Below are 17,380 nucleotides of genomic sequence, written 5' to 3'. Positions count from 1 at the left end.
TCACATGAAAAATTCACAGTTCAGAGGAAATCTGGTTGACTAGGGCAAAAGCACTGCAAAGAATGATCTGTTCATTCATGATTCATTTTAAACTTGACCACCTTACTACTAGTTGGCAGAAGTATTTATAGATCACCAGGGTAAATGTTAAAATAGATTGAAACAACTTGAATAAGACAGTTCATTCATTTGGTATGAAAATATTTTATTAAAACCACCTCCCTATCGCTGAAATATTTGGAGTTCTTATCTCCAAAACTTAAAAATTATAAAAACATCTTGTGTGTTTTTTTTTTGCAAACATTAAGTTAAAAACATTACAGCAAAAGGGTCTTAATATCTTCTTTTAGTCAATGTTTCTATTGAAACACAACAGGGATATCATTGTAAATAAAATAAAAAAAACACACACAAACACAAAAAAAACTGCCAGTCAAAATCTACAAATACCATTTGAGTAATGTTAGCATATTTACAGCAAAACCATTAATCGATTCTTTTCCTTATCTTCAGTTTTAATACAACATTCAAGCTTCATTGAGGTGGTACAATAAATTCACAAGGCAACGCTCCACGTTTGCCAAATGACGCTTAACAAAAGTCTGAAAAACTTGGTTTGCGATGATGAACCAAGCATCCTATGCATATGCATCCCACAACAGTTGGACTTTGCTTTCTTGCCAGCAGTATTCAAGATTAGCACTGACTTGGAAGAAGCTCATATGGTCTTGTTTAAAAAGAGGCCTCTATGACTCTTCTTTATGTGTTTGTTCAGCCGATTTGTTTTCTGCAATAGGTTCTGAGGCTTTCGAGTCTGCTATGGCTGCAGTGGAAGGTGTTGGAACATCTGGCTTTGCTTCAGGTTCTTTAGTAGAGTTTGCGCTGGGCTCGTTGGTATTTGCTGCAAGTCTCTCATTGGGTTCCTCGTTGGTGAGACCCAGTCGATCGAGTCTATCGTCTCGGTCCCATCGTGTGCTTCTCTCTCTGCTCCCTGCGGACCGCCTGGTCCGTTCTTCGCCATCCCGTCCTTTATCATCCCGTCCTTTATCACGATCCCTCTCCCCGTCCGGACTCCTCCTCCAGTCCCTGCGTTCCCTCTCTCTGTCCCACCCGCTTTGTTTTTCCGGCTCCTCGTGCCAGCCTCCAAATCTTTCACGGCTGTCTGGCCTCTCCCCTCCACGACCCTCGCCAAAAGGGCGCCGGCCTCCGTACCAGTCCGGTTCTCGATCTCTGCCCCTTCCTAACCCGGACCGCTCGCCTCTGAACGGCCTCGCCTCGTGATCATTCGGCCCGTCTGGTCTGGGTCCGCTCGGCCTCATAAAGGGAGGACCGGGAGGGGGGAATGGCCCCCTCATACCATGAGGAGGGGGCGGCATGCCAAATGCCCCAGGGGGTGGCTCGCGGTGCATCATCTGAGGTGGACCCCTGGGTGGCATCATCTGTGGGGGGATGGGTGGCATACCAGGGCGAGGAGGTGGAATAGGGAAGCGCTGCATGTGTGGGGGCGGCATCCCCGGGGGCCGCTGGAGAGGCATCATACCCGGCCTTGAACCTAGAAGACCCGGTGGAGACTGCATGCCCATCCCTGGTGGACCTCCAGGAGGCACTTGGTTTCCTGAGGTGCAAATATTTGGGATTATGAATTTATTCAGCAAGAATAAACTAAATTGCTCAAAAGTGACAGTAAAGACATTTATCTTTTGAACTTTCTATTCATTAAAGAATGGATCGCCGTGTGTTACACACAGATGCTAAAACCCACCTGAGTTGTACCCATCTGCTCCATCCCTGTTGATTCTTGGGCCCATACCCGATGGATCGTTCGAAAGGTCTTCAACTGAGTTGCCAACTACAGGAATTAAAGAGGAAAAATCAGCTCAGTGTTACTTTCAAGATGGGAAATTTAAAGAAGCTAAACAGGTTTACTGGTTAAGACTATAAAATTAGACAGGGTGTATAACAAAGGCCGGCTACCTGGAGGCATGCCGATCCCTGCTGTCGGTGGAGGAGGCCCCGTGGCACCCAGAGGAGGCATGGCACCCGGGGGGAGAAATACTGAAACAAAGAATGCGTGTTACAAACTAGGCACAATACTTCTCCAAAAACAAAACACTTATCCTTACTAGATATTTCAATTCAACTTTTATCAACATCATCACTAGTTCTGTTGTACCTGGTGGCATCTGCATGGGGTTAAAGCCTGGCCGAATGAAGGGACCCGGGGGTGGGGGAACCCCAGGTGGGAATGAGGGGGGAGGAATGTTCATGGGTCCTGAGAATCCTGGAGGTGGGACACCAACAGCTCCCATTGGCTGGACAGGCGGAATCTGAGGTTGAACGAAAAAGGAAAAATGAATAAAAAAAGGACCAAACCCAAACCTTTAGGAAAAGGAACCAGGGCATTATGAATTACCTGCATAGGTACTACAGTTGGGGTGTCCTCTACTTTTCCCATCTCAGGTCTGCCATTCTGTGACTCTTCAGCTTTCTCTAGCTCAATCTGAGAGCCCCTCCACTCTGTAAATGGACAAACCATATTATAATATAATGTGTCCTAAATGCCTAGAGGAATTACATTACCAATAAGTTCCAATATTTACCTGGTGCAAGAGTATCAGGATCAAGCATCCCTCCTTCTCTGAACACATCAAGGTCCTCCATCTTTGCCTTGGACCATGGTACATAGGTTACACCCAATTCCACATCCCAATACTGCTTGAACTCAGCCTTAATGCCCTTATTCAGAGCCCAGGCAATCTGGAGAAATATATAGTGATGCAATGAGTTCAACCAACTGTTTTCACATTGATCACAACATGAAATGTTTTCGAGCACCAAATCAGCATATTAGACCGATCACTGACTGTTTTCATCGACCTATTTTTATGCATATTTTGGGATACTGCATAAAAAAGCTGAATGGAAACACCCAAATCCATAAATTCTAAAAACTTCTAAACCAATAAGAAAACATGCGCATAAACTGCAATAGAAACACATTTACAGAATTATTTCCTCGATGCGCATCAAAAAAGATGAGAGTGAGATGGGACAGCATAACTGGACTAACCAGTGGACAGTTCTCATTACACAGCATCTGAAATTCGGCTCAATGGATAAAAACTGTTCTTTATTTGCAATTGTTTTATGCAATAGTCCAATTTTGGACCTCTTCAAGTTAAATTATGGATGGAAACATAGCTACTTAAAACTGAAGTAATGATGCAGAAAATGTAGCTTTGCATCAGCAATAAATTACATTTTATTTTACATTAAATAAAGATCAATGTATCAGTTTTTACAGTATTTCTGATCAAAATAAAGACTTGGTGAGTAAGAAACTTCAAAAATCCATACTGACCCCAAACTTTTGATCATCATTGTACATTTTGTGTTGAACTACACTTTAAAATATTCAGTTACTAGAAAGACAATGCTTCAGAAGCTTTAGATAGAATATCTCTCTAAATGATCAACTATAATAAAGTTCTACTTTGACACTGACAATTTTAACCAAAACAATGCAAATTATAATTATCTTTCAATCACTTTCTTTCACTCTTCTAAGAATACAGTCCTGGTCAGATTTATTGGCACTCCTAGTAAATACGAACAAAGAAAAATAGACAGTAAAAACAAATCTGCAGGTAATCCTTTTGACCTTTTTTTTAAAAATATATGTATATAATCTAACCTTTCATTGAAGTTACATTAGTAATATATCACAATTTTACAGTATTTTTAATCAAATAAATGCAGCCTTGGTGCCCATAAGTGTCTTCTTTAAAAAAAAAAAAAAAATCTTAAACAAACATAAGAAAAAATATTATCGATATACATGCATATATAAATATTTTTACTACATATGTTTTTTGCATATTTATGCATTTTGACAATATGTTTAAATAAAATAAAACAAAACTATTTTGTAATAAAATAATCATCTGATACCTTAATGGCTTTCTGGTTGACTTTGTATGGACCTCTGCTTAGTTTCTGCAGGGCTCGATAGGCATCCTGACGGTGGATCATGACAATGTAGGCACAACCACGAGGAGGGATCATCTATCAAAATCAGACAAGACAAAATGAGACTTTAGCACAGAAATCAAGAAGAACTTAAATATGCTTAACATGAAACTCTAATTCTAAAAACAAAACAAAAAAAACATACATTAATTGAATCTATCTGCCCAAACTCCTCTAGTAAACAGGCCACGTCCTGCTGCTGCGTCCTCTTATCCAGCTGACCCACCCATAGAGTTGTACTGCACACTGAAAGAGAGTTACAAAATCTTACAGAAGGTTGTTCAGTACTTTATAACAGGCAAATAACACATAATCGGGACGGGAGGCTATAGCATTGAAAGTGGCCTTGCTTACCACTGAGAGTGTTATTCTTTATAGGAGGAAGGCCTTTCTGTCTTCGTTCCCTTTCCTTTTCTCTGTCTCTCCTTTCCTGTGACCGTGAGCGAGGCGATTGACGCCGCCGTTCTCGAGAACGGGAGCGAGATCGCCGATGCCGCATTCGTCTGGTGCGGGAATTGGATCTAGACCTCCTTCTTTTAGGAGACCTGAAACAAAACAACAACATTTAGTCATTGTAAATCAATATTATTATTTTTTTATGGAATATTGCAATATAAATGATTAATCAGGGCACTTTTTTATGGTCTCAAATAAATTTCCCTCCCTCTTGCAGCGACATCTTTTCTCTCATGATGCGTTTACTGGAATGAGGGCAAGACACCCTCCTGTCATTCGCATGACCTCACAGAAATAGCAAACCACAACCATCCAATCAATTCTCCAGGGAACCAAAATCACAAGAGGGAAGAAAGACCATCACAACCTCCGCTTCATGACGACTTTAATGTTGACACCAAAAAAAAAAAAAAAAATTGTTTATTGGTTTAGTGATTTGTTGTACACACCTCGACCCTGAGCGCGACCTTGATGTTTTCCCATCGGGCAGAGGCCTGGCGGATGCATCTGAATTCATCATTTCCTGTGCCACATGTTAAGGATTAGCATTAAATTCAACAGCAACGGTTAAGATATAATTTTCTAAATCATTTTACCTGATGCTGATGTCCAGCCATGAGCTGATTGAAGGTGTCGTTCTGAGAAGGGAAAGCTGTGTGCGGCTGACCCATCAAGGGCATCATGCCTGGGTAGGGCTGAGAAGTCATAAGACCAAAGCCTTGGACCGGTCCATTTGAAGGTAGAACGACCTGAGCACACAACAAATACAAACAAAAACATGACCAGAGATTTATTAAAATGTCATCAAAATTAGATTTCAGCCCAAAATGTTGCCTTTCAAGAAGGCTAAAGTAATCTACCTGTTGTCGCTGAGATACAGCCATCATATGTTGTTGAAAGTGCTGCATCTGATTGGCTGGAGGAAATCCTGGGACGGTCTGCTCAGGAAATCCCCTGCAGAGACAAACGAAAGAAACTGAAAATTCTGCACAAAACTGAGCAGATAAGATACTGTATATCATAGTAAATGAGATGTTACTAACATAGTAGATTGAACAGATGGGGTTTCATCCTTCTTGGCATCCTCACCACCTTCTGGCTCATCATCATAGTCAAAGCGGTCCAGAAGTGTCTGAAACAAAAGAGGAGGAAAGAGAACGTCAATATCTTTAAGCCCAATAGGAATGCACAACATATTTAAAAAATAAATTAGGTTGGTTTGGGGGTCACCTGAGTCTGTTCAGACACATTTCAGGGGCACATTGTAATTAAAGCACTGCCACACACAATTATTATACAAATACACTTATAAATAAATAAATAATATAGATAATTTAAAACAAAACTAAGTTTTATGTAAATAATATACACTATCGTTTACAAGTTTGGTAAACTGGTGAGAATTTTTAATGTTTTTGAAAGAAGTCTCTTACGCTCACATTTATTTGATTAAAAATACAGCAAAAAATATTACAATTTAAAATACCCATTTCACATTTTTATGTATTGCTGAAATGACAAAGCTGAATTCATGTCACACGATCTTTAAAAATCATTTTGATAAGCTGATTTGGTGAGAAACATTATTATTAATGTTTAAAACAGTTGTGCTGCATAATATTTTTGTGGAAACAGATACATTTCGCCTTTTCAGGATTCTTTAAAAGGAATCTGTAAAAATATCAGCATTTCATTGAAACAAAATAATGTACATATAAATGTATTTAATGTCACTTTTTAACAAATTAATGTTGAAAATGAAATTTCCATTGAAAAATTTACTTTTTCCAATGGTCTACATATATTGAGAGAGATGCATGATTAGTTGGTTGTTGGATAACTTGTCTTATAACCCATTCCTTCCACCTTGTTTTCAGATGAGCAGTGCTGTCTGTTTTTTTTAAATACCCATAAGCAAGTTCAAAAACTTGTAGGGGTGGTGATGGCGCAGTGGATTAAACACATGCCTTTGGTGTGAGAGACCCGGTTCAAATCCACTGTGAGACACCAATGTGTCCCTGAGAAGACACTTAACCCCTAGTTGCTCCAGAGGCGTGCGACCTCTGACATATATAACAATGGTAAGTCACTTTGGATAAAAGCATCAGCTAAATGAATAAAATGTTATTTCACCGTGTCAAAAGTGGCTTTCTTTTCCACAGGCTGTGGTGCGGGATGGGTGTGTTGATGTGTGAGGGTGGACGAGGTGGCCGTCACAGCCTGGGCCTGTAGGTGGAGGTGACTCCTGTTATTGTCCACAGCTGGAGACTGAGGTTTCCCCGGCGGCTGAAAGTTCTGCAGAATCTGCTGGAGCTTCACAAAACAGCCAACATATGAATATCCCGACAGGATTGAAAAGATTTTATGTCATTGTTTATGCTGAAAACACAAGGTGTTCATGTGCAAACAACTGATATTCAGTGCATTCATTCAACTAACCTGCTGTCCTTGAGAAGACTGAATTAGTTGAGCGACAGCCGCAAAGGCATCCGAGGTCTGAAGCTGAGGGGCAGCTGCTGCAACCGGGTTTGCCGTCGGCACAGGATGAGCCTCCTGATCCCTCACTGGAGACTGCGGGGATGCTGCAGAAACACATCAAAAAATTAAGTTATTATATGTTAGTAAAGTAGTGCGTCTTTACACTCTCATACTTCTGAGCTGCGAGACAATGTTTTACAGCAAAACAAATGTCATACCAAACAAGCAGCGCTAAAAATCACAGCGCCTTGCATAATGTTGCATATCAGTGTTTTACCCGCATCAGGGCCGCTGTCAAAGCCCGTTGAGCTGCTGGATCCAGCAGCCATGTCCAAGAGAGGCTGGATCACGTCAATTTTAAACACTCCATTCTTCTGCCATAGGTTCAGCACTCTCACTATCTTACTCTGGAGAAGAAAGAGAAATATTATAAAGTAAGCTATAATTTAAACCAAACGAGGGTACTGAACAAGGAGCTGTATAAAAATTTAAAAAAAAACATGGATAATGTTCTTACCCGATCCTCTGTGGGACACAAGCATAGATTCTCAAATGTCCCAGCAATGTTTTTGGTGAACCTGGGTCCAAACACATCTTTTTCTGCACCAAACTGATGCCGTGACTGTCTCACGATGGAATCCACCACGTAGAGCCCTGGAACTTTGTACTCAGGTTTGCACTGTGCACATAATAACACTTAGTTAATAAATACAACCAACAATCATTCAATTCGAATTCAGTTCAGATGGGCACATACCTTCTTTATGAATTTTTCGACTATTTGAACAACATGCTTGTATAACTGGAAGACACAAACAATTGAGAAAGGATTAAAGGGAAGGTTTTCAAATACATGTTCAAGTAGCTTTGACTAGGATGAGAAATCTCTGTGGTACCTGCACAAACACACACTTTAATATATTAAAACCAAACAGGGATTAGGTATCGGGTGTCTGTCAAACTTACTTTAATGGCTTTTATGGCAGATTTGGTGATAGAGATCATCTTGGCCCTTGAGATGGGAGGCTTGGTGTCCATCAAGGAGAACAGCTGCAATGAAGCCATAAAGTAATATTAATGCATGCAGCATGATATATGATGCTAATAATGGCTGAAGTAAAAAGTAGAGCATGGAAATTTGATTACTGGGTAATATATTACACTGAAAGCTTAACATTGCAGTCAATGAGTGCAACCTGTACTTACTATACAATAATTTTTACACTAAACATGAAAAGTACTAGCAAAGTAGTTATACCATGACAGAGTGCCATGTAATTACCAATATGGTAATAATTTTCTACAGCAGTGCATTTCAAAGTAGCACGCTATTACCAACTGATCCAATCTATGTTTTTGTAAGGGATATGTTGATGATAAAACAAGCTTCACTTCTTAAAATGAGCAGCTTTATTAGATTAACAGAACAGAAGGCCTTTCCATAATTTATACACTTTTTACAAACACAGCACCATTGCATGGTTGAGCGTAATTTATTGGCACATTCAGACTTGCTATACTGAATTTCTTGTGGAGAGGAGGAAACGTTTTAAAGCTTGCACTTTTTTCAAAGTTAAAATACTTCACTGTATTCCAGCTTACTATTCTGAGACCACTGTAATAAGTAATTTATACGCTGATGATTTCCCTGGAAAACGTATGAAATCACTTTCAAAATGTTGTTTAAAGAGTGCAACAGTTCGGTTCCAGAAGTAAAAATCCAATTAATTTTCTCTTTACAGGAACTGATATTTTAAAATAGCTTATAAGCGTTAAAATACATACCTACTGTAAGCTAAAAGGTTATTAATCGATGATGTCATTGTGTATGCCATCAGCCTGTATTATTTCAACTTGTTTGTTAGGTTTTGAGCTGCAGAATTCCTGGTGAAAAACTACATTACATTTTTGGCCCCTTATTTCACATTGCAGATGGTTGGTTTTGGTTCATTGCTTAGTTATAACTCGTTAAAACCACTATGAGAAATACTTCCAGAACCAAGGTTACTAAAAAGGTGGAAGTTTTGGGGCGGGACTAACGATTTGGCTGACCAATAACGCATAAAAGAGTGTGTGGAAAAACATGCTTGAACACATTCATTGTTTTGGCAGTTCAGTTTGGTGTGTTTGGTGTAAAAATTACACACTTCACCAATAAAAAGGCTTTATAAATAAAAAATAAAAATAAAAAAACGAATAAATGCCCATATTTACATTAACAGCCTTGTTGAACTACAGTAGGCGGGGGTCTGATTTCTTAAAGGACCAGTAACCATTTTATTTTTCAAAGACAAGAAAAGATAGGAAATTATCGTTTACAACTATATTTTCACCGTTTTCGGTGCAAAAACTTCAGAATCAAGAAAGCATTAAGCAAATGCTGCTAAATGTCCATTATAAACAAAAACTGTGTCTTTGGTGGAACATCATTTTGCATAATTTAACTATTTCTGCCCACGATTGTTTATCTCGACTATCAGCGAGCAATGCAAAGTTTCAAAAAGACTCAACTGTGACAGGTTATGGGTCTTCCCTGAATGAACTCATGGCAGAGGAACTAACGTTTACATAGACATTGCGCGCAGACTGTAAACAACACGAGCACTAGTTTGTGTGACGTTTCATTACATTAGTAACGTTACATACGTGCATTCATACATGTTAGACCCGGCGTACAATAGCTTAAAGTAACATGCAAAGTGGACAATTGCAGATCACGCTGTCTATTATGATTATTAGGGCTGTTATTATAGCGTCCAAAAGTATCGTAATAGACATATCAAAGCATTTACACTAACATTTACGAAAGGACATTTTCGTATGATATGGTAGATCCAACCTGGAAGCATGCAACTGCGCATTTTAAACACTGAGGCCTTTATCTGGCTTGGGCCGTAGCAACACATTGAACGCCTGTCCTCAACAAACCGCCATTTTACTGCGGTTTCATCTTATTGAACACACACACACCTCATGATTAAAAGCGTTGACGGCATCCATGGTGTCCCGTCTCTGCTTTGCAGTCGCTTTCTCCGGTAAAAATATCAGAAATATATCTGGTACTGTCCTCCAGCAGGCCGCCCCAACATGTCCGCCCCTGGCAGCAGACAGCTCGGACTCGGAGTCGGCGCGGTGCTCGCAGTGCAGGATGGGATTGGAGAATTGTTGTTGCGAAGAATGGCCACTAGATGACGCTGAAAGCACGCATGGAAAATCCAGAGTAAAAACCGTATTTATTTTGAACCGATTGATTTTATAATATAAATATTTATAATATAAATATATTCTCATAAATATAAGCTACACGTGATAGTTAAAATGTAATTAATAGAAACAAAATAGTATACTTTTTGTAGGCTTTAAAACCAAATGCACACTGCTAATGCATGTGTTAGTTCGGTACAAGCATAATTTTCACCATATTTATTAAACCAGTTGATGTTAAATTCACTGGACGAGATATACTGATGTAGATTTAATGCTAAATATAGACACGGATAATTCATATGTGCATTGTTGTTGTTGTTGTTGTTGTTTTCCAACATGTTAGCTAAAATGCAGGAGGCTGCCTGATGTTCATCCCTTGACAGTTTGGATAAAACTGATGATTCAGTCCCTCTTTTGTGAGCAACTGCATTCACTTAAAACTTGCTAGAGGTCTTGTAATATGAAACAGCTGAGTTGAAGATCCTTTAAAATGAAAAAGAAAAGAAAAAGACTGAGAAGCTTTGAATGCGTTCATGACAAAGCATTATGTCTATAGGCCTATAGGCCTTCCCTGACCACCTTGTGCTAAAAACGTTTTGCTAAACCTCCTTTGTTTATTGAAATTCACATCAGAAATTAAACAAAGTACACGACCATTCAAAAGTTTAGGGTTGGGAAGTTTTTCTTCTCGTTTTTGAAAGATGTCTCTTTTGCTCACCAAGGCTTTATTTATTTTTTCAGGATTCATTAATGAAAATAAAGCTCATTTGAAATGGAAATCCTTTGTTACATTATAAAAGGCTTTACTGACCTTTTTGAAATTAATGCATCCTTGCAATGAATACAAGTAATAATCTTTTTTAAATTATTACTGACCCCAAACTTAAGCCTAACACAGGTTCAGTGCAAATGTACTCAAACTGTAACTCCAACAGAGGGAATAATTTGTTAAAGACACATTTTTATCAATGGTTTATTTATGTGAATTGTCAAACATTTACAATTTTCCCATTAATCTCAGTGTCAGTGATTAGGTAAATAATGAGGAGATTACAATGCCCTTTCTTTCATTTAAGCATTCAAATGCCCTTTTAATGTTGATAAACAGTATTTATGACATGAGTTGGATGGTCATGTCACGGTTCTCTAAAACTAATGGCTTCAATCCAAGAGTGACATCATGCAGCTAAAACAGATTCCTGCATCCGGCTGTTTGGATTGCTCACTGCCATTGTCTTAATGTTGGAAGAAGGAAATAGTGATATCCAGAGAAAGTGTCCAGCTTCATATGATTTATTTTGCATGTCTAAGTGACCAAAAAACATTGTGTAAGACCGTGCAATGTAAACCATAACTCTTGGCATTGTGTTTTGCTCCAAACGTTCAGGATTTCTGGAACGAAACGAAAGAAATGGGAATTTAAAAACAAAATGCACTCAAGTGGATACGACCGTTGAGGGACAAAACACTGCTTCTCTATGTTGCCATGGCATATCTGAGTAAGCTTGCACTGACATTTCGGGGAATCGGTGCATGCACACAGAATTTCCAGGTTGGGATGTGAAGAGGCTGCCAAAACCGCCTCGAAGAATAGTCTGCATCCCTTCTTTGTGAAATGATTCTCCTCTGTGACCAATTCTTAGATTTAGCTGTTCCTTTGTGAGGGATTTCTTTTATTTACTTGGGTTTGGGGGCTCTGTGTTTCCATATCTTTCAGTAATAGAGTTCATGACCTTCATAAAATAGTCTAGACCAAAAGGAATAGTTTACTAAAGCTTAACCCTGTAAAGCCTGGCATATAAATAAGAAAAATCAGATTTTCATTCAAATATAGCAGTTTTTTGTACCTTTAGACAAAATATTAAAAATTATATGATATAGGAGAATATCTTTTAGGCCCAAACTGAGCAAAAATTTGCAATTTGTTACAGTTGCTGACATTAATATGGCAAAACCGTAAGATGACATTCTGATAACTTGTAATATAAATCATTGAGATCTTATAGCAACTATAAAATGCATATAAATACCATCATCTTCTAATAATCTCTCAGTAAGATATTTGAATGCCTAGTTTTATGATCAAGAATAAAATCAGGAAAGATTTCACAGCAACAAAAAAGCACATTGTTTTAGATTAACTTTATGTAGATTAAATGACATTTAAAACATGTGACAACTTGCCCCAATCTGATATTGCTTTCTTTTGACTTTTTTTGATGACAGACACAGTATAAAGAGGATGACCCTAAATTATTAGAGTGAACCTCCACCACCACATGAGCAGCATGCCTGAGCACGTGCAACTGCTAGGCCATGTCTCGAACAAGCTAGTGTTATTTTTTACAATCATTCATTGTGTCACCACCTTTTCATCCTTTTATTCTTTCAACTTTGATTCACACTTTATCCTGAGGGCCGGCAGATATTTCCATCAGTCCTGTCTCCACTTGTAGGCCTGCAGCTTTCTCTTAAAAGTGCTATGTGTTAGAATTGAGGTAAAATATCTAAAAAATGAGCTACACGCATCAAAAGAATGAGAAGATAAAGGCAGTGATGTCATTAAAAAAATGACAAGTTATAGTGCTGCAGAGATATCAGCCTGAATTATACTAGCCACAACCCGACAGGTGTCATAATACAGGTTTCAACATAACCACCAGCCAAGCAATACACGAATAACTCGCACGGCTTGTGGGCGTACGAACCAGGTTCAACCTGAACCTGAAAGTACATCCCACTATTACATTTCAGATCAGGGAAGAGTTCAAAAATATGATTGTTCGATATTATGAACGGGGAATACATTTGGGTAAGTTCTAGCATGTATCTTTCGGTGTTCGTGTTTTTTTGTACTAGAGATGATCGGCTCACGTGCGCTAGGTATCTGTCATAACATTTACAAGCGCCAAAACAGTATATATTTGAATTGCGTAATAAAATTGACAGAATCTGAGAGCTGAGAGTCTTTTTATATCATAACCTGCTCTGTGCGTGACAAAATTGATGTATAGCAAGAGTGAGAGCGTGTGAAAAGTGTCAACTGCATGTCTCACGGTGAATTCGTGAGAGTTGCAGCTCTGAATGGCACTAGCTCAGACCAACTCACTTTCTGGAGCTATACTGCCCCCAGAATGTGGAGTATGAATTGATTTTTTGACACAAGGCACCTTTAAAGGTGCTCTAAGCGACGTCACACGTTTTTTAGGCCAAATCATTTTTTGTCACATACAGCAAACATCTCCTCACTATCCGCTAGCTGCCTGTCCCCTAAACACACTGTAAAAAAAAGCTCCACAAATGGCAAAAAAAAAAAAACTGCGGCAACCCGTTCCGCGAAACATGACAAACTGTTCCAGCCAATAACTGACAAGAAGGCCCTGGGGGTGGGGTTTGGGGGGTCAGTGCGCAAATGAGAAGAAGGGAGGGTCTATCTAGCCTCCGTTTTGTTTGAAAATACTTTAAACGTCAACAAGAAGTCACGTCACCCGACATCGCTTAGAGCACCTTTAAAGTAAGAATTTAGTTTGCATGTAATGTGTGTGAAATTACTTTCAACGCATTCTCATCCCAAAGCGCCATATAGGACGCTTTTGCAAAAGCGTAAATATCCAACGCACATGGCACCCTTTAACGTCTAATGAGACGCTTCGGTTAATGGTTAAGTTTAGGTATGGTGTAGGGTAAGGGTTAGACCACTAGGGGGCGCCTTCTGCCCAAATATATATGCGTCTCATTTCACGTTAAAGGGTGCCATGTGCGTTGGATATTTACGCTTTTGCAAAAGCGTCCTATATGGCGCTTTGGGATGAGAATGGCTTTGGGATGAGAACGGGCTCGAAATTATGTGTAAGTGTTTGTCTGCATGCATTTTCCAATAACGTGTGGTTACATAAAGATGATTGACATTAGGTAACACTTAAGTTGGGTATATCTGAGTACCCTCAACTTTTGAACTGTATCAATATTACTGCAACAGCACAAAAGTGCTAGGCCTATAGAAAAAAATACGTCTGAGCGCACCTTTAACCATATGTGGTGTCTGCATGTTAATTATTGATTTGAATGTTAATAATTTAAGTGGACTTTGTAAGGTTTTAGTAAAGGGCAGAACTTGAACTCAGTTGCTCAGATGAATGAAGCTGGAATGAGCAAGTGTTTGTCTTTCACTCATGCATGAACGATTAAGGTAAGAATCTTCAGTTAGTAAGTCAATTAGTAACAAATTAGTTGTGTTAGTTTTGCACATGAATCATTTCAGTGTTCAAAAACCTTTAAATGAGAAATAATAATATTCGTTTTGTTTTATTTTACTGTTTGGTCAGGTACAATGAAGTCACATTTCATTATTAGATTATTTTTGGCCTTGTCTATTATCACCCTGAGCTGCCGCGGGGGTAAAGTTCTACTCTATCCTGTCGATGGAAGCCACTGGGTCAATATGAAAGTCCTGATAGAAGAGATGCACTCCAGGGGCCACAACATCACCGTGATCCGACCCCAATCCAGCTGGTACATCACGGAAAAGTCCCCTCTCTACACGTCTATCACAATCCCAGACGAAACAAATTCATTTGAGAACTTTTTTGAAGAGTATTTAGAGAAAGTGATGGACATAGAGAGAGGTGATGCTTCTAAACTGACATTCTTGCAGGTTCAGGCTGATTTCTTCACAATGCTGTCAAAAGCACATTATATTTCATGTAAAATGGTCTCAGCCATTTTAGAAGATAAGACACTCGTGAAAAGACTTCAGAATGAACGATATGACCTGGTGCTCACCGATCCTGCCATAGCAGGCGGTGTGTTTTTAGCTCATTATCTAAAACTCCCTCTTGTTCTCAACGTACGATGGATCACCAGTGGTGAAGGACATTTTGCTATAGCACCATCTCCGATGTCCTATGTACCCCTACCAGGCACTGGTCATACAGATAAAATGAGCTTCACTCAACGGGTTAAAAACGTTTTATTTCAAAGCTTTGTTTTCTTCCAGAACACATTCGTGGTGGGTCCATATTATGACGCACTAATAGAGAAGTATTTTGATTACAAAACGGACATTGTTAGCCTCATTCAAGCTGCTGATATCTGGCTCATGAGGGTTGATTTTGTCTTCGAGTTTCCGAGACCAACCATGCCAAATGTTGTTTACATTGGTGGATTTCAATGCAAACCTTCCAAGCCTCTTCCTGCTGATCTGGAAGCATTTGTGCAGAGCTCAGGAGACCACGGTTTCATTATTATGTCTTTGGGAACACTTGTTAAAAGTCTCCCCGCCGACATGACGGACGATATAGCGGACGCTTTTGCTAGTCTACCGCAAAAAGTCATCTGGAGACATCTTGGAGATCGCCCATCTAAAGTGGGCAACAATACTCTAATTGTGGACTGGATGCCGCAGAATGACCTCCTGGGACATTCCAAGATCAAAGCCTTCGTAGCCCACGGAGGAACCAACGGAGTGCAGGAGGCCATATACCATGGGGTACCGGTCCTGGGTATTCCTTTGTTCTTTGACCAGTTTGACAACTTATTACGTGTTCAGGAGAAAGGAGCAGGAAAGATACTTAAGTTGTCAGAGCTCAGAGGCAATGCTTTTGGACAAGCCCTAGGGGAATTGCTCGGTGATGCCTCCTACAGGAGAAACATGCAGAGACTCTCAAATCTCCACAGGGACCAGCCGATGAGGCCTTTGGACTCAGCCATCTTCTGGATCGAGTATGTGATCAGAAATAAAGGTGCGACTCACCTGCGCTCCGGGTTCTACAAGATGCCATGGTACTCGTACCATTCTGTAGATGTGTTTTTGGTTCTTTTCACTGTCGTTGCTGTGTTTGTGCTTTCTGTAGCTGCAATAATCAGATATATCTGTTATAAAACATGCTGTAAACGAAAAATGAAAAATGATTGATGCTATCTACGGTAGATGATTTTTAGTCTAAGATTTGCTCAAAAAAAGGATTACATTAAAGGATTTCCTGATACCATTGCCATGTCAAATACATTTCTAAAATGTCTTTACACAAAGTTTTAAAGGGATAGTTCACTTTGAAATTATTTTTTGATATGTTTTAGCTTACCTTAAGGGCATCCAAGATGTAGGTCTTTGTTTCCACAGTATTTTCAATTTTGATATTTTTAGGTCAAACCGTTCTTGTCTGTCAGTCATATAATGGAGGTATATGGGGTTCAGCTCAAAGAGCATGCACAGAAAAGTCCAAATTAAACATGATTTAATGACTCGTAAATGTAAGTACACATTGATGGCCTAAGACATGAAACGAGCGGTTTGTGTGAGAAAACGAACAGTATTTATATCGTTTTACCTCTTGTAATCACAGTCACATCCAAGTGATCTGAGGGCAAGGGCGCTTCTGTCTTGGTGGCGTAGTCAAAATAATTTTTGCAAACGCTAAGGGGAGTCTAGATTTCTAAGCTAGTATATCTATGCAGCCTTCAAAATTTTTCAGATGAAGGTATTTTAGACAGGTAGAAGATATGAAGTGGCCTACCTTCGTATCCTGCCTGCAGAGGAAGCATTTTCCAGCTTTCAGACACAGCCATGGTGTCGCTGAATAGAGCATATATTCTGTACACAAACTGTAAAAAAAAGGGTTTTCCAACCCTAAAATAATAAATAAAATCCTTAATTACAAGCTACATTGTATAATATTGCATAAAAAGAGTTTGAGTCAATCATGATGGATAAAAATAATGGCACACTAGAAAAACACTGCTACTGTTTGCTGTTTGCAGCTATCTATCTACAATCCTGGTTGAGTTTAGAGTGCTTTTTCAAACTCATGTTGATTGAAGGATGAGAGGTGTGTCATTGATAGCATTCTCTCTGCTTTGAGCAATTTGAGCTCCTGGAGGTCACCACAGAAGGTCATTTATTGTGCCACATGTGCTAACATGCTCACTTTATACAGAGAGACTTGCTAATAGGCATAACGATGTAAAGTACACCTCATACGCATAGTTAGAGTGAACTTTCAGCACAGTCGTGACTGATTACATCCAGCTGTGGTCTATTAGTTTTTCTTTACATGGCATGACTAGAAAAAACATATATAGTATTTTTTTTTTCTAGTCGTGGCATGTAAAAAACATAATATATCCCAGCTGGACGTAATCAGACTCAGGGCAACACAGCATCAATTCATATTGGGAATGACAGATACAAGTCCTTCGTAGTGGCCATGAA

The 17,380-nt window shown here is 39.3% G+C and overlaps 2 protein-coding genes across 4 annotated transcripts; one reads left to right on the top strand and one right to left on the bottom strand.

Annotated features, from left to right (window-relative positions):
• Positions 1-328: 328 nt before the first annotated feature.
• scaf4a (SR-related CTD-associated factor 4a) lies at positions 329-10,094 on the bottom strand. The gene is made up of 20 exons (XM_089126245.1): positions 9,934-10,094; positions 7,930-8,013; positions 7,721-7,765; positions 7,481-7,642; positions 7,241-7,370; positions 6,925-7,067; positions 6,619-6,798; positions 5,529-5,617; positions 5,346-5,439; positions 5,082-5,234; positions 4,935-5,008; positions 4,384-4,574; positions 4,175-4,275; positions 3,952-4,065; positions 2,601-2,757; positions 2,414-2,517; positions 2,174-2,327; positions 1,975-2,055; positions 1,768-1,849; positions 329-1,620 (listed from the first exon to the last, which is right to left on the bottom strand). The coding sequence occupies exons 1-20, from the start codon at positions 9,961-9,963 to the stop codon at positions 747-749; spliced, it is 3,042 nt and encodes a 1,013-aa protein (XP_088982371.1). The 5' UTR covers positions 9,964-10,094; the 3' UTR covers positions 329-746.
• A 3,525-nt stretch (positions 10,095-13,619) lies between these two features.
• ugt5d1 (UDP glucuronosyltransferase 5 family, polypeptide D1) lies at positions 13,620-16,160 on the top strand. Of its 3 annotated transcripts, none has more exons than XM_089126371.1 (3): positions 13,620-13,684; positions 14,265-14,359; positions 14,496-16,160. In XM_089126371.1, the coding sequence occupies exon 3, from the start codon at positions 14,501-14,503 to the stop codon at positions 16,082-16,084; it is 1,584 nt and encodes a 527-aa protein (XP_088982497.1). In that variant the 5' UTR covers positions 13,620-13,684; positions 14,265-14,359; positions 14,496-14,500; the 3' UTR covers positions 16,085-16,160. The 3 variants fall into 3 exon arrangements, with proteins under 3 accessions (XP_088982497.1, XP_088982498.1, XP_039523461.2); XM_089126372.1 differs by having other exon boundaries at positions 13,622-13,703; XM_039667527.2 differs by lacking the exon at positions 13,620-13,684 and having other exon boundaries at positions 14,039-14,359.
• The last annotated feature ends 1,220 nt before the right edge of the window (positions 16,161-17,380 follow it).

The sequence above is a fragment of the Pimephales promelas genome, chromosome 23 (assembly GCF_988280905.1).
Source record: "Pimephales promelas chromosome 23, fPimPro1.hap1.1, whole genome shotgun sequence".
Lineage (NCBI taxonomy): Eukaryota > Metazoa > Chordata > Actinopteri > Cypriniformes > Leuciscidae > Pimephales > Pimephales promelas.
Note: the sequence above shows the minus strand (reverse complement) of the source record. Positions and strands in the feature narration are given on the sequence as shown.